General features: G+C 41.6%; 1 protein-coding gene across 1 annotated transcript in view; it reads right to left on the bottom strand.

Moving 5' to 3' along the window:
* Positions 1-709: 709 nt before the first annotated feature.
* The window catches only part of dntt (deoxynucleotidyltransferase, terminal), a 157,971-nt gene continuing 133,437 nt past the window's right edge, over positions 710-25,243 (bottom strand). The window contains exon 11 of the mRNA XM_024007193.3: positions 710-1,430. Coding sequence (XP_023862961.1) covers positions 1,344-1,430 — 87 coding nt within the window. The 3' untranslated portion in view covers positions 710-1,343. The remainder of the gene's footprint in view (positions 1,431-25,243) is intronic.

The following is a 25,243-nucleotide window of genomic DNA, read 5'->3' as shown; positions in this document are numbered from 1 at the left end:
TGCAAACTTGGCTTCTAAAGTTTGTCATTTCCACTTAGACATTTCTGACTTGATTTGGCCAAAGAAAAAATGTCTCAACCCCTACAAAAATGTCCATTCATTATAATCCACATAATAATGCCCATTTCCTGTTGCTGCAGGATTATTTTCCTGCTCTAGCAAACTGTCTCAAATTAAGATTCTACATCTGTAAATAACTGTATTTACAATGTAAACTGACCTGTCATATGAACCCTGGTGATTGCAGTATCTCCAGTACAGTTGATTGGCCTTAATCAGCACAATTCATTCCTGCACCGAGGGAAGGGATTCATTGCGACACAGCAGACTGAGTGGAGGAGGCTGTAGCAGTAGCTACTGTAAATGCCTTCCAGTGGATGTGGAGGCACTAACGGAGGCTAAACGGGGATGCTGAATGCACCTCTATCTGCAGCTCATTACCCTCCTCTCCATTCCCAGGAGGCTTGGCTCCGGTTCACGCCGAGCGCTGTCCTGCCAGGAGGAGGGTGATTACAACCATTTTACTCAACAAGGGACTTTCTCTCTCTCGCCCGCGCTTATGCCCCTCTCCTCTTTCCCTTTTTACCTCGTAGCCATTTGATTTTTATAGTTACGTATCAATCACATAAGAATACTCAAGAGAAAAACGGGTTTTGAATGACAGAACATCATTTTTATTTACTAAGAGGCTAAGAGAAAAAAGCCAGGCATGATGAAAAGAATAGAATCATGAATCATACATCAGTTATGTAGTCTGACAACAGAACACAAGTATAGAAATCAACCCAGATTAGGCTCTTTGAAATGAGATTGCAGTAGTGTGTAGCCGAGGGGGGAGACAGATGGGAATTATGTACTGCAGTTGTTCCCAAACTACGGGGGGCACAAGGGGATGCCAGGGGTGGCGCGGAGTTCCCCAAAACCAGTTTTTTAAGGAACTCAGTCGGGCTTTCAACTTACTCATGAAAGTTGAAATTTCTAAATTGGGTAGCGCATCAGCAGTTTTTCCCTTTGTCATGTCAGTTATTAGATAGCGATTTATAACTTGTCAGAAATGTCCAGATCAACTAGCCCATGTCAGCTAATGTTTTTTAGCTAGGTTTTTAGCCCATTGATTTTGTTGTAATGTTTAACTCACTCAGATATTAAATAAACACACATAAGACATGCCAAAATCTGTAGACCTGCAGGAAATGAGCTTTAAAATGGCAAAATATTTCTCCACCCCATGGCAAAATGTGTTTCCCAATGATGTAAGGCGGACTGAGAATTAAAAAGTTAGGAACCCCTAATGTACTGTATGTATAAAGATGGTGTTGTATGGGTGTCTGAGAGGAAGATGCTTATGCGTTTCTCTGCCAAGGCTCCACGTACTCCAAACCCAGATGGGCAAAGATGTCCTTCTCAGTAGTCGCCGGTAGGCACAGTTTCTGGAGAAAGAACAAAGACAAAATTGATGGTTGGATTCAGAAATATGGTAGACATAAGAGATATGTGAGAGACTGTGAGAGTTGACATGGCTTGACGGCAAGATGCCACGCACGCACTGAAACATCTCAAGTTGCAAACCATACAAGCCCAAGTATTATCAGATCAGAGGTCACTCATGTTAGTCTCAGATGAACACAAAGATAACATCTCTATACAGTGGCTTGCGAAAGTATTCATCCCCCTTGGTCATTTTTCCTATTTTGTTGCCTTATCATTTGATTTACACAACATGCCAACCACTTTGAAGATGCTAAATATTTTTTTATTGTGAAACAAACAAAAAAACAGAAAACTTGAGCGTGCATAACTATTCACCCCCCCAAAGTCAATACCTTGTATTGCCACCTTTTACAGCAATTACAGCTGCAAGCCTCCTGGGGTATGTCTCTATAAGCTTGGCACATCTAGCCACTTGGATTTTGCCCATTCTTCAAGGCAAAACTGCTCCAGCTCCTTCAAGTTGGATGGGTTCTGGTGGTGTACAGCAAGTCATACCACAGATTCTCAATTGGATTGAGGTCTGGGCTTTGACTAGGCCATTCCAAGACATTTAAATGTCTCCCCTTAAACCACTTGAGTGTTGCTTTAGCAGTATGCATATGGTCGTTGTCCTGCTGGAAGGTGAACCTCCGTCCCAGTCTCAAATCTCTGGAAGACTGAAACATGTTTCCCTCAAGAACTTCCCTGTATTTAGCGCCATCCATCATTCCTTCAATTCTGACCAGTTTCCCAGTCCCTGCCGATGAAAAGCATCCCCACAGTGAAGCATGGTGGTGGCAGCATCATGCTGTGGGGATGGTTTTCTCGGGGTGATGAGAGGTGTTGTGTTTGCGCCAGACATAGCATTTTCCTTGATGACCAAAAAGCTCAATTTTAGTCTCATCTGACCAGAGTACCTTCTTCCATATGTTTGGGGAGTCTCCCACATACCTTTTGATGAACACCAAACGTGCTTGCTTATATTTTTCTTTAATATGGCTGCATCCCGCTACCGGGATCGATATGACAACAGCCAGTGAAAGTGCAGGGCGCCAAATTCAAACAACAGAAATCTCATAATTAAAATTCCTCAAACATACATGTGTCCTATATCATTTTAAAGGTAATCTTGTTGTTAATCCCACCAAAGTGTCCGATTTCAAATATGCTTTTCAGCGAAAGCACTACAAACGATTATGTTAGGTCACCACCAAACCACAATAAGCACAGCCATTTTTCCAGCGAAATATAGCAGTCACAAAAAGCAGATAATCAACCTTTGATTATCTTCATCAGATGACACTCATAGGACTTCATGTTACACAATACATGCATGCTTTGTTTGATAAAGTTCATATTTATATAAAAAAATCTGAGTTTACATTGACTAGTTCCAAAAACATCAAGTGATTTTGCATAGCCACATCGTTTCAACAGAAATACTCATCATAAATGTAGATGATAATACAAGTTATATACATGGAATTATAGATATACCTCTCCTTAATGCAACCGCTGTGTCAGATTTTTTTWAAACTTTACGGAAAAAGCAACCCATGCAATAATCTGAGACGGCGCTCAGAAATATAATAAAATTTTGGAGTCAACAGAAACCAGAAAATACATGATAAATGTTTCCTTACCTTTGATGAACTTCATCAGAATGCAGTCCTAGGAATCCCAGGTCCACAATAAATGCTTGATTTGTTCGATAATGTCCGTTATTTATGTCCAATTAGCTACTTTGGTTAGCGCCTTTGGTAAACAATTCCAAAGTCACAAAGCGCGTCCACTATAACGTGACGAAATGTCCAAAAGTTCCCTAACAGTCAGTAGAAACATGTCAAACGATGTACTGAATCAATCTTTAGAATGTTGTTTACATACATCTTGAATAACGTTCCAACCGGAGAATTAGATTGACTTCAGATGAGCGGTGGAACGGAGGTCCTCCTCATGTGAACGCACATGGTGAAAGCATGGTCAGCTCGTGGCAGTGGTGACTAATTCCTGTCTCCTTCGGCCCCCCTTCATATTAGAGTCATCAGACAAAGTTCTATTGACTGTTGACATCTAGTGGAAGCCGTAGGAAGTGAAAACTCATCAATATCTCGCTGTAATTTCAATTAGAGCTTGGTTGAAAATCTGCCACCTCAGAAAAAATCCAAACAGGAAGTGGAACTTCTCAGGTTTTTGCCTGCCATATGAGTTCTGTTATACTCACAGACATAATTCAAACAGTTTTAGAAACTTCAGAGTGTTTTCTATCCAATACGAATAATAATATGCATATATTAGCAACTGGGACTGAGGAGCAGGCAGTTTACTATGGGCACCTCTGTGCACCTTTCATCCAAGCTACTCAATACTGCCCCTGCAGCCATAAGATGTTAAGCAATGGCTTTTTTTCTGGACACWCTTCCATAAAGCCCAGCTCTTTGGAGTGTATGGATTAAAGTGGTCCTATGGATAGATACTCCAATCTGCTGTGGAGCTTTGCATCTCCTTCAGGGTTATCTTTGGTCTCCTTGTTGCCTCTCTGATTAATGCCTGGTCTCTGAGTTTTGGTGGGCAGCCCTCTTGGCAGGTTTGTTGTGGTGCCATATTTTTTCAATTTTTTAATAATGGATTTAATGGTGCTCCGAGGGATGTTCAAAGTTTCAGATATTTTTTTATAATTTATAACCCAACCCTGATCTGTACTTCTCCACAACTTTGTCCCTGACCTGTTTGGAGAGCTCCTTGATCTTTATAGTGCTGCTTGCTTGGTGGTGCCGCTTGCTTAGTGGTGTTGCAGACTCTGGGGCCATTCAGAACAGGTGTAGATATACTGAGATCACGTGACACTTAGATTGCACACAGGTGGACTTTATTTAACTAATTATGTGACTTCTGAAGGTAATTGGTTGCATCATATCTTATTTAGGGGCTTCACAGCAACAACAAAACATTTTTTTAACCTTTATTTAACCAGGTAGGCAAATTGAGAACACGTTCTCATTTACAATTGCGACCTGGCCAAGATAAAGCAAAGCAGTTCAACACATACAACAACACATAGTTACACATGGAGTAAAACAAACATACAGTCAATAATACAGTGAAAAATAAGTCTATATACAATATGAGCAAGTGAGGTGAGATAAGGGAGGTGAAGGCAAACAAAATATATAAATAAATAAAAATATAAAAAGGCCATGGTGGCGAAGTAAATACAATATAGCAAGTAAAAAATAAAAAAAAGTAGAGTAGAGATAGTAGAGATAGAAAAAGTAGAGATAGAAAATAATGGGTGCAAAGGAGCAAAATAAATAAATAAATACAGTAGGTAAAGAGGTAGTTGTTTGGGCTAAATTATAGTGGGCTATGTACAGGTGCAGTAATCTATGAGCTGCTCTGACAGCTGGTGCTTAAAGCTAGTGAGGGAGATAAGTGTTTCCAGTTTCAGAGATTTTTGTAGTTCGTTCCAGTCATTGGCAGCAGAGACTGGAAGGAGAGGCGGCCAAAGGAAGAATTGGTTTTGGGGGTGACCAGAGAGATATACCTGCTGGAGCGTGTGCTACAGGTAGGTGCTGCTATGGTGACCAGCGAGCTGAGATAAGGGGGCTTTACCTAGCAGGGTCTTGTGATGACCTGGAGCCAGTGGGTTTTGGCGACGAGTATGAAGCGAGGGCCAGCCAACGAGAGGTGTACAGGTCGCAGTGGTGGGTAGTATATGGGGCTTTGGTGACAAAACGGATGGCACTGTGATAGACTGCATCCAATTTATTGAGTAGGTTTTGAGGCTATTTTGTAAATGACATCACCGAAGTCGAGGATTGGTAGGATGGTCAGTTTTACAAGGGTATGTTTGGCAGCATGAGTGAAGGATGCTTTGTTGCGGAATAGGAAGCCAATTCTAGCATTTAGACTTTGGGATTTGAGATGTTTGATGTGAGTCTGGAAGGAGAGTTTACAGTCTAACCAGACACCTAGGTATTTGTAGTTGTCCACATATTCTAAGTCAGAGCCGTCCAGAGTAGTGATGTTGGACAGGCGGGCAGGTGCAGGCAGCGATCGGTTGAAGAGCATGCATTTAGTTTTACTTGTATTTAAGAGCAAATGGAGGCCACGGAAGGAGAGTTGTATGGCATTGAAGCTCGCCTGGAGGGTTGTTAACACAGTGTCAAAAGAAGGGCCAGAAGTATACAGAATAGTGTCGTCTGCGTAGAGATGGAGTGAAATGGGGTGAAAACATATTGTAACGATCTTCGTCTGGAGAAAGAGAGGAGGACCAAAGCGCAGCGTGGTAAGTGTTCATGATGAAACTTTAATAGAACAAACTGAACACTGAAAATACAAAACAATAAATTGAACGAACGAAAACCGAAACAGTTCCGTGTGGAACACACAGACACGGAAGACAACCACCCACAAAACACAACAGAAAACAGGCTACCTAAATATGGTTCCCAATCAGAGACAAAGACTAACACCTGCCTCTGATTGAGAACCATATCAGGCCAAACGAACAACCCAACATAGAAACCCAAAACATAGATAACCCACCCAACTCACGCCCTGACCATACTAAAACAAAGAAAATACAAAAGAACTAAGGTTAGAACGTGACACATATGCACGCACCACTTTTCCGTTTYAATTTTTTTTACATTTTTTTAAACACGTAWTTTTTTWWATTTCACTTCACCAATTTGGGCTATTTTGTGTATGACCATTACATGAAATGGGTCAACAAAGTCAGTTGCCCTCTTCCCTTCAGACTTTTCTCTTCTGACTCACAACAGCACCCCTAGAACCAAGTGTGCACAGTTGCTATGATTTGATGAAAATCAAACCTATCAATATGTACATTAACTCAGAAAGTAGAATGGAGGCTATCAATCTTATGGCACAGTAAATGTGCCAACACTGACCATAGCGTGAGCACCCATATTTATATCCAGCTGTCTGCGTCCTCCTCATAGTCATAAATAATCTGACCTTGCTCTAAGTAACGCCACTCTTGAAGAGACAATAATTTTCACTGACAAATCATGGAAGGGATTTTAATGGTTTAGCGTACACAAGCATCATATGACAAGTTATGTCTATATAGCTACATTGGGGTGGCAAGCCTTGTGAGTGTGAGATTCCCGGTGAAAAGCTGTAATCCTTGAAGTGCTAAACTAGACCTGACACACAAAAATGAGAAAAGAGGAAAAACGGGTATGTGTTGGGCCCCTCTGCCAGCTAATGGSAGATGATAAACAATCATAACTGATAGGAGAGAGGGAAAAGTGCTTCTAGGCATGTATTATGCCATTCTAGCCCATTATTTACAATGCAAATAACAAGGGGGACATTACAGGCCCTGAGTGCATGCTGGGTAAAAGAAGTCAGTCCAGCCCAGGTCCAATCTGTGTAAATATCACTCCCTCAGTCTTCATTTGACTTCTGTCTCTGTTGATAAAATCAATTTCACAAACAGTCAAGGCTTACATCTTGATCATCTAAATTTGATTATGACCTGACACTCATTAAACGCAGTCATGCTCGCATGTCTGTCTGACAGGGGCACACACACACACACACACACACACACACACACACACACACACACACACACACACACACACACACACACACACACACACACACACACACACACACACACACACACACACACACACACACACACTTTAAGTCTCTCCACCAGCTAAGTGGATGATTGGTTCTCTGCAGGTCACCCTCACTAACTCTCACATACATTAAACTCTAGAGAAAACACCCCCATGGTTACAGCAGATTAAAATATTTCCACAGAGGTGCAATTTGCTATATTCTTCCCAACAACTCCCTAGTACCAGAGCAGACCACCAGAGACTTTTTTCCTCTCAGGAAGTAAATAAGACAACATCCACACAGTGATTGGGGAACTGGTGAAGTAGTCACATATAAGAGCTTTGGACAGTCAGATCTGAAGGCWCATAGAGCATCATGTTCAGGCATCCCTAACTAGATGCATGTTTACTGTTCAAAAGGCTCAACGGAAAGCTATGCTAAGCTCTAACGTCCAACTAACAAAGGAAATGTGAACTCTGTCTAATCCCCTCGGGGGAATTTTTTCATTACTTACTGGCAAGTTATGTTTATATTAACTTGTCAGTTATTTGTTCCCCAATAGCAGGGGCACTGGCTAGATTTCCTCGACTAAGCGGTACCCCCTGTARATAGCCTCGCTATCGTTATTTTACTGCTGCTCTTTAATTATTTGTTACTTTTATTTCTTATTCCTCATTTATATATATTATTTTTTTAACTGCATTGTTTGTTAGGGCTTGTAAGTAAGCATTTCAATGTAAGGTCTACTACACTTGTTGTATTCGGCGCATGTGACAAATACAATTTGAATTGATTTGATTTGACCACAGCAAACTCTCTGAACGCTTTGACCAAGAACATGTTGTTGCTCTTCTGAGCGTTGTCTTACTTGACTTAAACCCTTTTACTCCGTAAGGAGCATATGCCATCCAAATACAAGCCTACTTACCATGTACTACTACTTTATTCAGACAGATCTATGGCAAGCACTCCATTTCTGACAGAGTAAGTGCAGAGGAGCTGGAGTGTGAGTTACTGCATGTCAATGTCCTTGCCTTAGTGACCGGCTAATCAGCTGTGTATTTCCTTTTCCCGCTGCATAATTACAGCTCTCATGGATGTGAACACAGACATCAGGCCATGACACACAGGCTGATGGATGGGCCTGATGGAAATTATTGACTGCCACTCGAAGAGCCATGCACATCCACACGAACACACAAATGAATGCACACCCACAAATTCAAACATTTGTTTTACTATATTTGTGGGGAGCAAACAATTGATTCCCATTCAAAAACATATTTTACCTAACCATAATCCCTAAGCCTAAACTAGTATTTTTCCGTGTTTTACTATGCTTGTGAGTCACCACAAGGATAGTAAAACCAAAACCAAAAACACACACACACACACCACACACTGGAACAGACTTGCTGGCTTTTGGGTCCTCAGACACAGTGAAATGCAAACACAGTTGAATAATATGCAAATCCACACTAAATGAACAACACATAGGAACATGTAAATACAGATGTTACACAAACACTACAAACACACACAACAGGTGGCCTGTCAGAGAGCACATTCTTTTGATTGTATTCAGTGTTGATATTCATAATCTATAATACACTGGCAGTATGTCTGAAGGACACGGCAATTCGGGACTGTTGCGTTTGTTTTCCTCTGTTGGACAGCAAGCAATGCATTTAAATTATTCAAAGGAAAATAAGTATTTTGACATAGTCACCTTTGAAAATCACCCATTTACATTTGTGTCCAACTCTTTGACACTGAAAAATCCCCCAGGACTAAAGAACACATTGTTTCTGTAAGAGAGAAACATATACATCCACCTATAGTCTACTGTATCATATTTCTCCGTATCCATAGCGTACTAGTCCTATGGGTCTCTCCATCAGAAATCCATCGATATCAAACCACATCAGGACTATTACATAAGGCATACCAGCGTGGGCCACAGCCTTCCTCCCTCTCTTTGTTTAGATATTTTTCTCCTTACTGTCACCACCTGGAAACATGTTATTGCCAAGAGAGTGATGAATCGAAAAACATTTTGATTGTCTCTAAGTTAATCTATCTTTATTGCAGCTCACAGGAAAGGGCTGACAGTGGCGGAAAAGTGGGAGTCGATTAGTGCCTCTGCTTTCCTACTGAAACGATCCACCCATGATCAGCACGCACGCACAGGCTCACACACACACACACACACACACACACCACAACACACAACACACACACACCACACACACACACACACACACACACACACACACACACACACACACACACACCCCCACCCCCCTAGCCTTCTCCAGGCACACTGGGACAGCAGAATAGAACCAGGGAGAGAAAGGAGACGATTCAGACACCTCACTAATCAACCCAGCAATTAGAGTTAGCATCATGAACCACTCTGAACCATAAAAAGGCTATTGAGCTGAATGTGGTTTTCATTACCTAACTCTCTCAGCCTGCTAATCAGCCAAATAAACTGGGCAGTAAGGGGAAACAGTGCCAGATAATCAACCGTTTAATCATACACAGCAAATTAGTTTATTTGGCCGCCAGGGTTTTGCCACATAAACATGAGTAAAAAAACATAATTGTTGATTAGAGTGTCCAAATGTAACAAGCAAAGGAAGACAAAGTCATTAAGCCAGTGTAATATGACCTCACTATATCTCATTGTCTATTAAGCAGAATTCTCTATTTGTCTCCTCTAACACTTTCCTTCAATCCTTCAAGGCCTACATAACACATCACTGTCATACAACTAACATAAGCCCAAATCACACGGAGGGACATCCGTCAACGATGTGAATTTTGGGTACGCGAGAGTAGCGACCGTTCATTCACAAAGACAGTGTAGTGTTCGCCAGCGTAATTGTGATGAAAAGCCATTGGAAACAGTTGTATTCTCTCTTGAAATTGGAGTTACCTCATTCCTCGTGTTTTCCAGCCATAGCCTAGGCTATAATGCCTATGATCGAAATCAACACAGGTAGGCTGCCATTGTTTTCAAATAGGTAACCTAATTGTGAAAACAAACACAGCCTATACATCCCAATAAACGTTTTAACCATAAAACTTTACTTGGCAAAGTAGAGAAGTTTAAAACAATTCCTCTAATTCCCTTTCGACCCACTCAATCTCTAGTCCAGACATGAATAATTTGAACCAAGGCAATCAATAACCATGTACTTTCTTTTGAGGCTCCCTAAATTTTATCAGCATATCAGCATGCGCGACCCGGGCTGGCAAAACCCTGGATCATTGTTATTCTAACTTCCGCGATGCATATAAAGCCCTCCCCCGCCCTCCCTTCGGAAAATCTGACCACGACTCCATTTTGTTGCTACCAGCCTATAGACAGAAACTAAAACTGGAAGCGCCCGTGCTCAGGTCTGTTCAACGCTGGTCTGACCAATCGGATTCCGCGCTTCAAAATTGCTTCGATCACGTGGACTGGGATATGTTCTTCATTGCGTCGGACAATAACATTGATGAATACGCTGATTTGGTGAGCGAGTTTATTAGCAAGTGCATCGGTGATGTTGTACCCACAGCATCTATTAAAACATTCCCCAACCAGAAACCGTGGCTTGGTGGCAGCATTCGCGCAAAACTGAAAGCGCTAACCACTGCTTTTAATCAGGGCAAGGTGACCGGAAACATGACCGAATACAAACAGTGTAGCTATTCCCTCCGCAAGGCAATCAAACAAGCTAAGCATCAATATAGAGACAAAGTAGTCACAATTCAAAGGCTCAGACACAAGAGGTATGTGGCAGGGTCTACAGTCAATCACGGACTACAAAAGGAAAACCAGCCCCGTCGCGGACCATGATGTCTTGCTCCCAGACAAACTAAACAACTTCTTTGCTCGCTTTGAGGACAATACAGTGCCAATGACAAGGCCCGCTACCAAAACCTGCGGGCTCTCCTTCACTGCAGCCAATGTGAGTAAAACATTTAAACGTGTTAACCCAAGCAAGGCTCCTGGCCCAGACGGCATCCCCAGCCGCGTCCTCAGAGCATGCGCAATCCAGCTGGCTGGTGTGTTTACGGATATATTCAATCAATCCTTATCCCAGTCTGCTGTTCCCACATGCTTCAACAGGGCCACCATTGTTCCTGTTCCCAAGAAAGCGAAGGTAACTGAGCTAAATGACTATCGCCCCGTAGCACTCACTTCCGTCATCATGAAGTGCTTTAAGAGACTAGTCAAGGATCATATCACCTCCACCCTACCTGACACCCTAGACCCACTCCAATTTTCTTACCGCCCTAATAGGCCCACAGACGACGCAATCACAATCACACTGCACACTGCCCTAACCAATCTGGACAAGAGGAATACCTATGTAAGAATGCTGTTCATCAACTACAGCTCAGCATTTAACACCATAGTACCCTCCAAACTCATCATTAAGCTCGAGACCCTGGGTCTCGACCCTGCCCTGTGCAACTGGGTCCTGGACTTCCTGACGGGCCGCCCCCAGGTGGTGAGGGTAGGTAACAACATCTCCACCCCGCTGATCCTCAACACTGGGGCCCCACAAGGGTGCGTTCTCAGCCCTCTCCTGTACTCCCTGTTCACTCATGACTGTGTGGCCATGTACGCCTCCAACTCAATCATCAAGTTTGCAGACGACACAACAATAGTAGGCTTGATTACCGACAACGACGAGACGGCCTACAGGGAGGAGGTGAGGGCCCTCGGAGTGTGGTGTCAGGAAAATAACCTCACACTCAATGTCAACAAAACAAAGGAGATGATCGTGGACTTCAGGAAACAGCAGAGGGAGCAGTCCCTTATCCACATCGACGGGACAGTAGTGGAGAAGGTGGAAAGTTTTAAGTTCCTCGGCATACACATCACGGACAAACTGAAATGGTCCACCCACAAAGACAGCGTGGTGAAGAAGGTGCAGCAGCGCCTCTTCAACCTCAGGAGGCTGAAGAAATTTGGCCTGTCACCAAAAACACTCACAAACTTTAATAGATGCACAATCGAGAGCATCCTGTCGGGCTGTATCACCGCCTGGTACGGCAACTGCTCCGCCCACAACCGTAAGACTCTCCAGAGGGTAGTGAGGTCTGCACAACGCATCACCGGGGGCAAACTACCTGCCCTCCAGGACATCTACACCACCCGATGTCACAGGAAGACCAAAAAGATCATCAAGGACAACAACCACCCGAGCCACTGCCTGTTCACCCCGCTATCATCCAGAAGGCGAGGTCAGTACAGGTCCATCAAAGCGGGGACCGAGAGACTGAAAAACAGCTTCTATGTCAAGGCCATCAGACTGTTAAACAGCCATCACTAACATTGAGTGGCTGCTGCCAACATACTGACTCTTCTCTAGCCTCTTTAATAATGAAGAATTGATGTAAAAAATGTATCACTAGCCACTTTAAACAATGCCACTTTATATAATGTTTACATACCCTACATTACTCATCTCATATGTATACAATACTCTATACCATCTACTGCATCTTGCCTATGCCGTTCGGCCATCGCTCATTCATATATTTTTATGTACATATTCTTATTCATTCCTTTACARTTGTGTGTATAAGGTAGTTGTTGTGAAATTGTTAGGTTAGATTACTCGTTGGTTATTACCGCATTGTCGGAACTAGAAGCACAAGCATTTCGCTACACTCGCATTAACATCTGCTAACCACGTGTATGTGACAAATAKAATTTGATTTGATTTGACTTTGTTTGAACTTTATCAATCAAATTGTCTGCAGGCAAAAGTGGCGAAACTGTCACGGATTTACATTGACAATCAAATTGTCTGTAGGCAAAAGTGGCAAAACTGTCACGAATTTACATTGACAACGTGATATACAGTGCCTTCAGAAAGTGTTTACACCCCTTGACTTTTGTTGTGTTACAGCCTGCAGTTAAAAATGATTAAATTGATATTTTGTGTCACTGGCCTACACACAATGTCCCATAATGTCAAAGTGGAATACTGTTCTTAGAAATGTTTACAAATTCATTACAAATAAAAGCTGAAATGTGTTGAGTCAATAAATAATCAACCCCTTTGTTATGGCAAGCCTAAATAAGTTCAGGAGTAAAAATGTGCTTAAKGAGTCATAAAAATAAGTTGAATGGACACTCTCTGTGTGCAATAATGGTGTTTAATATTATTTTTGAATTACTACCCCATCTCTGTACCCCACGCATAAAATTATCTGCAAGGTCCCTCAGTCGAGCAGTGAATTTCAAACACAGATTCAACCACAAAAACCAGGGAGGTTTTTCAATGCCTCGAAAAGAAAAAAAGCAGATATTGAATATTTCTTTGATCATGGTGAAGTTATTAATTACACTTTGGATGGTGTATCAATACACCCAGTCACTACAAAGATGTAGGCGTTCTTCCTATCTCAGTTGCTGGAGAAGAAGGAAACCGCTCAGCGATTTCTACATAAGGCCAATGGGGTATAAAACAGTTGCAGAGTTGAATGGCTGTGATAGGAGAAAACTGAGGATGGATCAACAACATTATAGTTACTCCACAATACTAAGAATACTAACTAAATGTGAAAGGAAGAATAAAAATATTCCTAAACATGCATCCTGTTTCGCAATAAGGCACTAAAGTTAAACTGCAAAAAAATGTGGCAAAGAAATGTCCTTTATACAAAGCATTATGTTTGGGGTAAATCCAACACAACACATCAGTGATGTAACACTCTTCATATTTTTATGGTGGTGGCTTCATCATGTAATGCGTATGCTTGTCATTGGCAAGGACAAGGGAGTTCTTTGTTGTTGATATAAAGAAACAGAATAGAGCACAGGCAAAATCCTAGAGGAAAAACCTGGTTCAGTCTGCTTTCCAACAGACACTGGGAGATACATATTTACCTTTCAGCAGGACAATAACCTAAAACACAAGGCCAAATATACACTAGAGTTGCTCACCAAGACGACATTGAATGTTCCTACAGTATGTGGCCTAGTTACAGGTTTGACTTAAATCGGCATGAAAATCTATGGCAATACTTGAAAATGACTGTCTAGTCAGAATAAAGAATAAYAGTGTTGTGTTCAGTAATATGGTGTCGATGCTCAGTTGAGTATTGAATACTGTTTCTTTAAGAATGTATCAGGCACGTTMTGCGTAAACGGAGGTGTAAGGATTGGATGAGTGAGTTTTGAACGAGTGGTCAACATCTGAAGTAAAAATGTTCAGTTTAATTGCACAACAAGCCTCCTTGCATTTGTAACACAAAGCTCTTAGAAACATACCCAGAAAGACTCACAGCTGTAATCGCTGTCCAAATTGATTATAACATGTATTGACTCAGGAATGTGAATACTTATGTAAATTAATATCTGTATTTAATTTTAAATACATTTTTAAAATACAGAAAAAAGGTTTTCACTTTGTCATTACGGGGTACTGTGTGTAGATGGCTGAAAAAAAATCTATACTGTATATTTTGAATTCAGGCTGTAACAACAAAATGCGTAATAAGTCAAAGGGTATGAAMATTTTCTGGAGGTACTGTATACAGCTGAAGTCGGAAGTTTACATACACTTAAAAAAAATATCGTTTTTCAACCACTCCACAAATGTCTTATTAACAAACTATAGTTTTGGCAAGTCGATTAGGACATCTACTTTGTGCATGACACAAGTCATTTTTCCAACTATTGTTTACAGACAGATTATTTCACTTATAATTCACTGTATCACAATTTCAAAGGGTCAGAGGTTTACATACACTAAGTTGACTCTGCCTTTAAACAGCTTGGGAAATTCCAGAAAATAATGTCATGGCTTTAGAAGCTTCTGATAGGCTAATTGACATCATTTGAGTCAATTGGAGGTGTACCTGTGGATGTATTTCAAGGCCTACCTTCAAACTCAGTGCCTCTTTGAAATCAAAAGAAATCAGCCAAGACCTCAGAAAAACTATTGTAGACCTCCACAAGTCTCGTTCATCCTTGGGAGCAATTTCCAAAAGCCTGAAGGTACCACGTTCATCTGTACAAACAATAGTACGCAAGTATAAACACCATGGGAACACGCAGACGTCATACCGCTCAGGAAGGAGACGCGTTCTGTCTCCTAGAGATGAATGTACTTTGGTGTGAAAAGTGCAAATCAATCCCAGACCAACAGCAAAGGACCTTGTGAAGATGCTGGAGGAAACAGGTACAAGAGTATATATATCCACAGTAAAACGAGTCCTATATCGACATAACCTGAAAGGCTGCTCAGCAAGGAAGAAGCCACTGCTCCAAAACCACCATAAAAAAGCCAGACTACGGTTTGCAACTGAACATGGGGACAAAGATTGTACTTTTTGGAGAAATGTCCTCTGGTCTGATGACACAAAAATAGAACTGTTTGGCCATAATGACCATCGTTATGTTTAGAGGAAACAGGGGGAGGCTTGCAAGCCGAAAAACACCATCCCAACCGTGAAGCACGGGGGTGGCAGCATCATGTTGTGTTGTGGGTGCTGTTGCCTGCAGGAGGGACTGGTGCACTTCACAAAATAGATGGCATCATGAGGAAGAAAATTATGTGGAATATTGAAGCAACATCTCAAGACATCAGTCAGGAAGTTAAAGCTTGGTTGCAAATGTTCTTCCATATGGACAATGACCCCAAGCATACTTCCAACGTTGTGGCAAAATGGCTTAAGGACAACAAAGTCAAGGTATTGGAGTGGCCATCCCAAAGCCCTGACCTCAATCCTATAGAAAAGTTATGGGCAGAACTGAAAGATTGTGTGCGAGGAAGGATGCCTACAAACCTGACTCAGTTACACCAGCTCTGTCAGGAGGAATGGGCCAAAATTTACCCAACTTATTGTGGGGAAGCATGTGGAAGGCTACCCGAATCGTTTGACCCAAGTTAAACAATTTGAAGGCAATGCTACCAAATACGAATTGAGTGTATGTAAACATCTGACCCACTGGAATGTGATGAAAGAATACTATTATTCTGACATTTCACATTCTAAAATAAAGTGGTGATCCTAACTGACCTAAGACAGGGATTTTTACTAGGATTGAATGTCAGGAATTGTGAAAAACTGAGTTTACATGTATTTGGCTGAGTATATGTAATCTTCCGACTTCAACTTACTTTCGAAAAACAACCCAGTGTGATAAATGTGTAGAATGTCGTTGCGTTCATGCATTGCTGCCACATTTATATTAATAAAGCACTAGCCTATACATAATGTTGACTTGCAGTTAATCGTATCACTAAATACACTTTCTAACAATACATCACCATTTCAGAGTAACAATGCACAACCAAAGTGCCAATTTCAGTATGAGCTGGTAGGGACATTTAAGTCCAATCGAAAGCTGGTCTTAGCTGTGAAGCAGTTGGTTATGGCAGTGTTTCCCAACTCGGTCCTGGGCATATAGCCTACATGGAGGGGTTTTACACACCAAAATAATAACAGGAGCTGGCAAAAATAATGTAATAGCTTACATATATTTATTGATAAAAACGCGGATGTCCTCTCACTGTTTTGCTGCTGCCTAACTTTATCTTTTAATAAAGCTTTGGTGATAAAGATTTATTTCAAAGCGGTCTCCCGAGCCAAACCTTTTATCGATGGTCTTAGTCCTGGGGCCCCGCCTGGGTGCACGTTTTGTTTTTAGCCATAGCACTACACAGCTGATTCAAATAATCAAAGCTTGATGATGAGTTGGTTATTTGAATCAGCTGTGTAGTGTTAGGGCAAAAAACAAAATGTGCACCCAGGCGGGGCCCCAGGACCGAGTTCTGGAAACCCTGTGTTATCACATAGCTTTTGACAAATGAAGCTCATCCTATCCAGCTGTGACGCAGTGCCCATTATGCACACGGAACAAGATAGTGTTTTTGTGCCCGTTAACCTCATATTTAGAAACATAAACTAATGATTTCTCCCATTTTGTTTAATTTGATTAAAAACCAAGCACAGCCTCCCCTCCTCTGTTTTTTTGTCATACCCAATGCATTCGCCATGTAGTCAAGACTATTGATAAAAGGTTTGCCTCGTGAGACCGCTTTGAAATAAACCTTTTTCACCAAAGCTTGATTAAAAAATCAAGTTAGGCAGGAGCAAAACAGTGAGCGGACATCCCATTTTTATCAATAAATATATGTAGGCTATTACATTATTTTTGCCAGCTCCTGTTTTTATTTTGGATGTGTAAAAACCCCTCCATGTAGGCTATATGCCCGTCTTGAAATGAGAGATGAGCCCATGTTATTTAATAAACTGTAGTATCAATCCATAATTGTTGCGTTTCCCAACAAGAAAACCAAATAATGTTGCTCAAACAGAAGGGGGAACGAACAGAGTCACTGACAACAACCAAAACGATGGGGTTTTAGGAGGGATTATGAAAGAGACTCATGGGGGTGTCCACTGAAAGTTGACTAGTAACAACAACTGGAACCATAAAGACACCCACCATGAGTGCCCACTAAATTTGCCGAAAAACAGGCAAACAAAAATAAAACCCACACCAAACTTAAAGACAGGAGGCACACCAAAATGTGGAGCAAAATGAAAACAGGGAAGATCAGATAAAGGTATTTTTTTCAATAAATCAAATAGGGAGAGACAACTAAAGGAGTTAACCCTCTACATCTCTCAAGACAACTGGAGCACTGGGCCAGCCAATCTTAAATATCACCTAGGTCAGCAGAGGTGAAACACCTACCCACTAACGAGATGACAAACCTGTGCGCGTCCCATGTGCTAACGTCCAACCTTGAAATATAAGTGGAAAAACCAATGCCTGTAACAATAATGGACTAGGAGGATAATATGCCGTTACCCCTGCCGAAATTGGAGTTGATGACAATGCAAAGACTGTCAATAACATACAGAACTTGATTGCACCTTGATTGCCAGTGAGTGGCCAAGCCCTTGTCACACTTACAACTTGATTATTCATCAAACCCAGCCCTTTCGCGCCACCGCCAGCTATTGCGCTCATAATAATGGCTGTGAAAATAGCGATAAATATTTCTTACACACCCACGGAGCTGTAGTGCTACCGCCAGCGCTTAGACTCACCATTGAATAAAGTTTGTTAAAAATAGAGCTCTGGGTGTTTTTCCCGGCTCTCTCTTGTACGGACCCCAACAGAATGCTCCATTAATGATTACAATAAATTACGTTTCACTGGTCTACTGAAGCTTGTAAATAATGAATTGGTTTGTTCTAAAGGGGCTGATTTTGCATGACCAATTTAATTCCGTCTGCATCCAGACAATGTGATCCGGTGGTGCTGCATCAGCAGAACGAAGGTTCTGCTCAATTAAAAAAGTATCTGCAAAACATGAGCTTTGTTTGGAAGTTTTCTTTAACTGTGCTTTCATCTTATAATGAGTTAATTCTTAAAAGTCTAAGCTGTGGTGGATGGGGGGGATCATTTAGCTATTTGATTCGAATTTTAGGACCCCTTTAGGTATAAACAATTATTTGATAAAATATTTCATTTGGACTTTACTAATATAGCCCAGAGAAACGCATTGAATAACACATTCATAAATGGCAAAAAAGGCAGTCAAAAAATGTATAATAAGAAACAAGGTTTGTAAAGTGTCTGTCCTATTTCTAGGAGATATAAGAAAGCTCAGTAAATATTATCATCATTTTATTTTAACACATATTTAACCCCTTTTTTGGGTAGGCACAAAACTACTTTCATACTTCCATTCATTTTTAAAAACCGGCACCGGCTACCTTCAGACGAGTCCTGTGACACTTGTGGGTGATGTAGAACAAAACCACCATCAGGTTCTTGGGTCTTCTCCCAAGTCCGATTTTTGGGATGTCTCATAGTCTTGACAAACACCGCCCTAGCTCTGCCACCTTTCACCGCAGATACGGAAGTTCGACACACAGTAGGTGGATGCTGAGGGTTGAGATTCATCCAATGTTGTTTATTATGTTACTTAGATTGACGCACAGGTGTATCAATCGACTCTAGGGGGATAACTGATTTTAATGTTTATTCTATTGTATTAGAAAAGTTGCTGTTGAAATAATTTAACACGTCAAATTTGCCGTTTCACATGTAAAAGTCACATTTTCACATGTGAAATAGCTGTTTTCACATGTTGAACCTACCTACATGTCGCATGTAAAACCATAATATCATATGTATTAAATTTAGTTCACAAGTCATCACCAACTTTTCACATATGAGGAGAATGACATGTTTTCACCTCACGTGAATGGCACCTCACGTGAATGGCAGATTCACATGTGAAAATCACATGTTAAAAAAACTCCACGTGTAAATCTCACTTGCACTTGTGGAATAGCATTTTCAAGTGAAAGAAATTCACATATGAGAATCATATTTGCCGTTTCTAAGCTTGGACGGTATACCATTTATACCGTATACTGGCATATTTGGAAGTAGTCATGGGATGGTTTTTCAATACCGTTGAAACTATTTCTGTAAAGTTTTTTAATACATTTGAATATTTGTAGCTATTTTTAAGTCAATACCGTCAGTCAACTTGTGCAATATGTTAGGCGATAAAGCAGATCGCATTCTTCATTTCACCTGTCACATTATAATTCATTATGAAGCTTGCCGGTAGTCTTTAGCCACATGGTATTTGTTTACAAGCACAATATGACAAGCGAACGACAAGCCTTGTGAATCTCTTACGGTTGTGCATCACATGTCAGGTGATCTAGTTACAGTATGGAATTCACAACTAAATGTTCGTCAGCTAGATATCTTATAACTATTAAGTTAATTGTCTAGAATGTGCTAAATGCCCTGCAGTTACGAATTTGGTTTGTTAATTTAGTAGCTAGTTAATAGCTAAGTGGTTAGCTTCTTACAAAATCAAGCTTCTCTTGGTAACAGCAGAGAATCGCTTCCTGGATCATGTGCCTTGCTGTCTTATATTTGTTTTGTGTATGCAGCAAACTTGTTTTGTTACTTGTATAATTTTATTAGCTGGGATATATGTCCTGCAAATAGTTTATGTCAAAGACTGTATAAAAGGTTAGCATTCACTGTAGGATTTTACATGTACTTGTACTTTACATGTCGAATTACACAATGTTGCCCCTTGTGTTTACTGCCAGTATTACCGAATATCCCGGAATGGCGCAAGTTCGGAATGAAGGTATAACAGTCTGCATACCGCCCAAGCCTAGCTGTTTCCCATGAAAGAAAACTCCACGTGAAAATCTCACTTTCACATGTGGAATTAAAAGTTCCATTAACGGGACTGCAGCCATAAGAAGTTATTAATAGAGTAATATTATATGGTGCAAATATTATATAGTGTTATTATATGGTGCAATCCTCTAGTGAGTGAGTTACTTTTGTGCCATTAATATCAAGCAAAACTCCTGAAGTCAAGAACAAAATTCGRAGTTTTGCATACAAAAATAATGATATTGAAAGAAAAACATAAACCTAAAAGTATTGATAGCGAAATAAAATATTACAAGGAAGTCATTTTGAAATGAGAGAACAAATMAATTGTAAATMGATTAAAAAAAWGTTTTTTTATTCAAATTAAAATGCCTCCTTCTTTCCTGCAATTTTCCCTATCTTTGGTTATGTTACATTGGCCTTTGCTTTCACTGCCATTTTTCCAGTTGCAAGTTTTGGCACATTTATTCCAACAYCATAGGACCCTGCATCCCACTGCTGGTTTGCCTCAGAAGTTAAGCAGGGTTGGTCCTGGTATGTCCCTGGATGAGAGACCAGACGCATCTGGAAGTGGTCAAAAATAATGATAAACATGACAAATGTACATGTGAAACTTCACATGTCTGATATCTAGCGTTTCACTGTAGTAACATAACACATAGATCATGTCGTGGTTACTGTACTGCACACAAAAGCAGGAGGTTCSATCTGATGCAGGACATTTCATTGTATGTTCAGTGGAGTGTCCCGTGAATTATTCATGGTCCAAACTGAAATTGGATATATGGATGGATGGGTGCCACCCACCCCAAAGGCCATGTCAATTAATGTTACATGACAGGCAGACAGACCCAACATCGGAGCCGGAGTGAAAACGTCTGCCATTCACTTTCATCAATAATGCAGCAGGATCCGTCTCTAGAGTTAGCCCGATTGAAGACACCACCCCCCCCCCCCCATCTCTCTTCATCCTCCCCCTCATATTCTCTTCTGAGTTCCAAAAAATTGATATATAATTCCATAATAATAGATTGCAACAATAGTTGTGTATTCAGGGATAATAGCTTGAGATTGAATTTCATTTTCGAAACACAAAAAACATCTGCAAGGAATTGGATCTATAAATACCACTCCTTTTCTCTCCCAGGATAGTGATAATGGGCCTTGTGTGGGAGGATGGGAAGGAGGGGGGAAAGGTGAGGAATGAGGGGGCGATGGTGAGAGGGGTGTCAAAGAAAGAGGATGTGAGAGGAACTTTCAGTGTGGTATTGTTCACCCTGGTGGGGGAATGTTCTAATGTGTGTTTCTCCCCCTATCTGTCTCGGTCTGTATGTCTCTGTTCTCTCTTTTCTCTCACAAGGTTTCTTGATCTCTCCATCKGTATCTCAAACTCAGTTTCATTGCTTCCCTCAGAAACGCTAGCCTCGTTCGAACTCTTGCGAGATTACATTCTGTTGGGGGGGACATAACATATATATTTATTTTATATATAGTTGAATAAACACTCCAAACAGCCTAACCAACCGCTCTGAGGCGTCCGCATGGTCCTAAAGCACGTTTTGTATCACATTCTAATTATTAAACTGGTTGCACCGCTGCAGATAGGTTCTGGTCACAACCAGATTCAAACTATTTGAGTCCCTCCCTCCCCTCCACTGTATGGCTGATCTTAAGGAAGTTGGTGTTGATGTTGCTGTAGCAGACGTTATATCAGAACAGGAGAGCATAACTTAATTGAAAGAACAGAAAACAACTGCATTGAAGGCTTTTCTCAGGGAAGAAGATATTTTGGKTTTTCTACCGGCTGGGTCGGCAAGAGCTTGATTTACCACCTGCCTCTTCTGGTAGTGAAGAAAATGTGACAGATCGAGGAACCAATTCTCATTGTTTTGTCGCCTTTGGTTGCCCTTATGGAAGACATTGCCAGGTTGTTTTCGGTAGCCCAGAGTCTTGGCATAAGTTAAATAATAAGACCAAATAAAATACAATTTTAAATGCACTTWAAAAAAATTGGGATTTGATTTATTCCTATTCTTCTACTTTAATTCCTGGTTGAGATGGAGAAGTGAATCCAACATACCAAGTATACATTTACATTTGTAGATAAATTGGAATTAAAGCCAGACTAAATCATTGGCACAAAATGATTTGCCCTCCATTTGGCAAATCTGATCATAGTTCTATCCTCCCTATTCCTGCTTACAAGCAGAAACTAAAGCAGGAAGTACCAGTGACTCAATCAATACGGAAGTGGTCAGATGACGCAGATGCTAAGCTACAGGACTGTTTTGCTAGCACAGACTGGAATATGTTCCAGGACAAATCCGATGGCATTGAGGAGTAAACTACATCAGTCACCGGCTTCATCAATAAGTGCATCGATGACGTTGTCTCCAGTCACCATACGTACATACCCCAACCAGATGGCATGGATTACAGGCAACATCCGCACTGAGCTAAAGGGTYGAGCTGCCACTTTCAAGGACCAGGACACTAATCCGGACGCTTATAAGAAATCCCACTATGCCCTCAGACGAACCATCAAACAGGCAAAGCTTCAATACAGGACTAAGATTGAATCGTACTACACCGGCTCCAAAGCTCGATGGATGTGGCAGGGCTTGCAAACTATTACGGACTACAAATGGAAGGCCAGCCGCYAGCTGCCCAGTGACACAAGCCTACCAAATGAGCTAAACGACTTCTATGCTCGCTTCGAGGCAAGTAACACTGAAAAATGCATGAGAGCACCAGCTGTTCTGGACGACTGTGTGATCATGCTCTCCGTAGCCGATGTGAGTAAGACCTTTAAACAGGTCAACATTCACAAGGCCGCAGGGCTAGATGGATAACCAGGACGTGTACTCCGAGCATGTGCTGACCAACTGGCAAGTGTCTTCCCTCACATTTTCAACCTGTCCCTGGCCGAGACTGTAATACCTACATGTTTCCGCAGACCACCATAGTCCCTGTGCCCAAGAACACCAAGGTAACCTGCCTAAATGATTACCGACCCGTAGCACTCATGTCTGTAGCCATGAAGTGCTTTGAAAGGCTGGTCATGGCTCACCACACCATCATCCCAGAAACACTAGACACACTCCAATTTCCTATAGGGGGGAGGTCATAGACCTGACCGTGTGGTGCCAGTGTAACAGTATAAATTTAAACCGTCCCCTCGCCCCGACACGGGCGCAAACCAGGGACCCTCTGCACACATCAACAACTGACACCCACGAAGCGTCGTTACCCATCGCTCCACAAAAGCCGCGGCCCTTGCAGAGCAAGGGGAAACCCTACTTCAGGTCTCAGAGCAAGTGACGTAACCGATTGAAATGCTATTAGCGCGTACCCGCTAACTAGCTAGCCATTTCACATCCGTTACACTCACCCCCCTTTCAACCTCCTCCTTTTCCGCAGCAACCAGTGATCCGGGTCAACAGCCTCAATGTAACAGTATAACTTTAGACCGTCCCCTCGCCCCGACACGGGCGCGAACCAGGGACCCTCTGCACACATCAACAACAGTCACCCACGAAGCGTCGTTACCCATCGCTCCACAAAAGCCGCGGCCCTTGCAGAGCAAGGGGAAACCCTACTTCAGGGTTTCAGAGCAAATGACGTAACTGATTGAAACGCTACTAGCGCGTACCCGCTAACTAGCTAGCCATTTCACATCCGTTACACCAGGACAACAACCTCTCCCACAACGTGATCAAGACAAAGGAGATGACCGTGGACTACAGGAAAAGGACTGCCGAGCACGCCCCCATTCTCATCGATGGGGCTGTAGTGGAGCCGGTTGAGAGCTTGAAGTTCCTTGGTCTCCACATCACCAACAAATTACCATGGTACAAATACACCAAGACAGTCGTGAATAGGGCAAGACAACACCTATTCCCCCTCAGGACACTGAAAAGACTTGGGATGGGTCCTCAAAAAGGTCTACAGCTGCACCATCGAGAGCATCCTGATCGGTTGTGTCACTGCCTGGTATGGCAACTGCTCGGCCTCCGACCGCAAGGCACTACAGAGGGTAGTGCGCACGGCCCAGTACTTCACTGGGGCCAAGCTTCCTGCCATCCAGGACCTCTATACCAGGCGGTGTCAGAGGAAGGCCCTTAAAATTGCCAGAGATTCCAGCCACTCTAGTCATAGACTGTTCTCTCTACTATCGCACGGCAAGTTGTACCGGAGCGCCAAGTCTAGGTCCAAAAGGCTTCTTAACAGCTTCTAACCCCAAGCCATAAGACTGCTGAACAGCTAATCAAATGGCTACCCGGACTATTTGCATTGACACCCCCCCTTTTTTTGCGCTGCTGCTACTCGCTGTTTATCATCATCTATGCATAGTCACTTTACCCCTACCTCCATATTACCTCAATTATCTTGAATAACCTGTACCCCCGCACATTGACTCGGTTCTGGTGCKCCCTGTATATAGACTCGTTATTGTTATTTATTGTTGCTCTTTTATTTTTTCGTTTAGTTTATTTAGTAAATATTTTTCTTAACTCTTATTTTTCTTAAAACTCTATTGTTGGTTAAGGGCGTGTCAGTAAGCATTTCACTGTAAAGGTCTACACCTGTTGTATTCGGTGCACGTGACAAACACAATTTGATTTGATTTGAAAACGCAATTCAATATCACTTTTGCCATACAGTAAATAGCCTATTAAAAAAAAAGTTATCGAATTTTATATTGGATTCACGTCTCCAAAATAAAAGTTAAAGAATAAGATTAAGCCAGTGGCTCAGATGAAATTGTCCAAGCAATAGATACCCTTTAAATGTTGATATTCGGTTGTGTTGACTATCAAACACAATTCAATATTAGTTATTTTGTCATGTCTATTGCATTGTTTACACTTTTGATATGTATTTATCATTGTCATTATTACACTTTTTTTTCAATTTTATCTCAACAGATGTCCCGGACGGTTGTATTCCTGACCACGTGAGTAGCGATTC

The sequence above is a fragment of the Salvelinus sp. IW2-2015 genome, linkage group LG18 (assembly GCF_002910315.2).
Source record: "Salvelinus sp. IW2-2015 linkage group LG18, ASM291031v2, whole genome shotgun sequence".
NCBI lineage: Eukaryota > Metazoa > Chordata > Actinopteri > Salmoniformes > Salmonidae > Salvelinus > Salvelinus sp. IW2-2015.
This window is presented reverse-complemented; position numbering and strand designations above follow the sequence as displayed.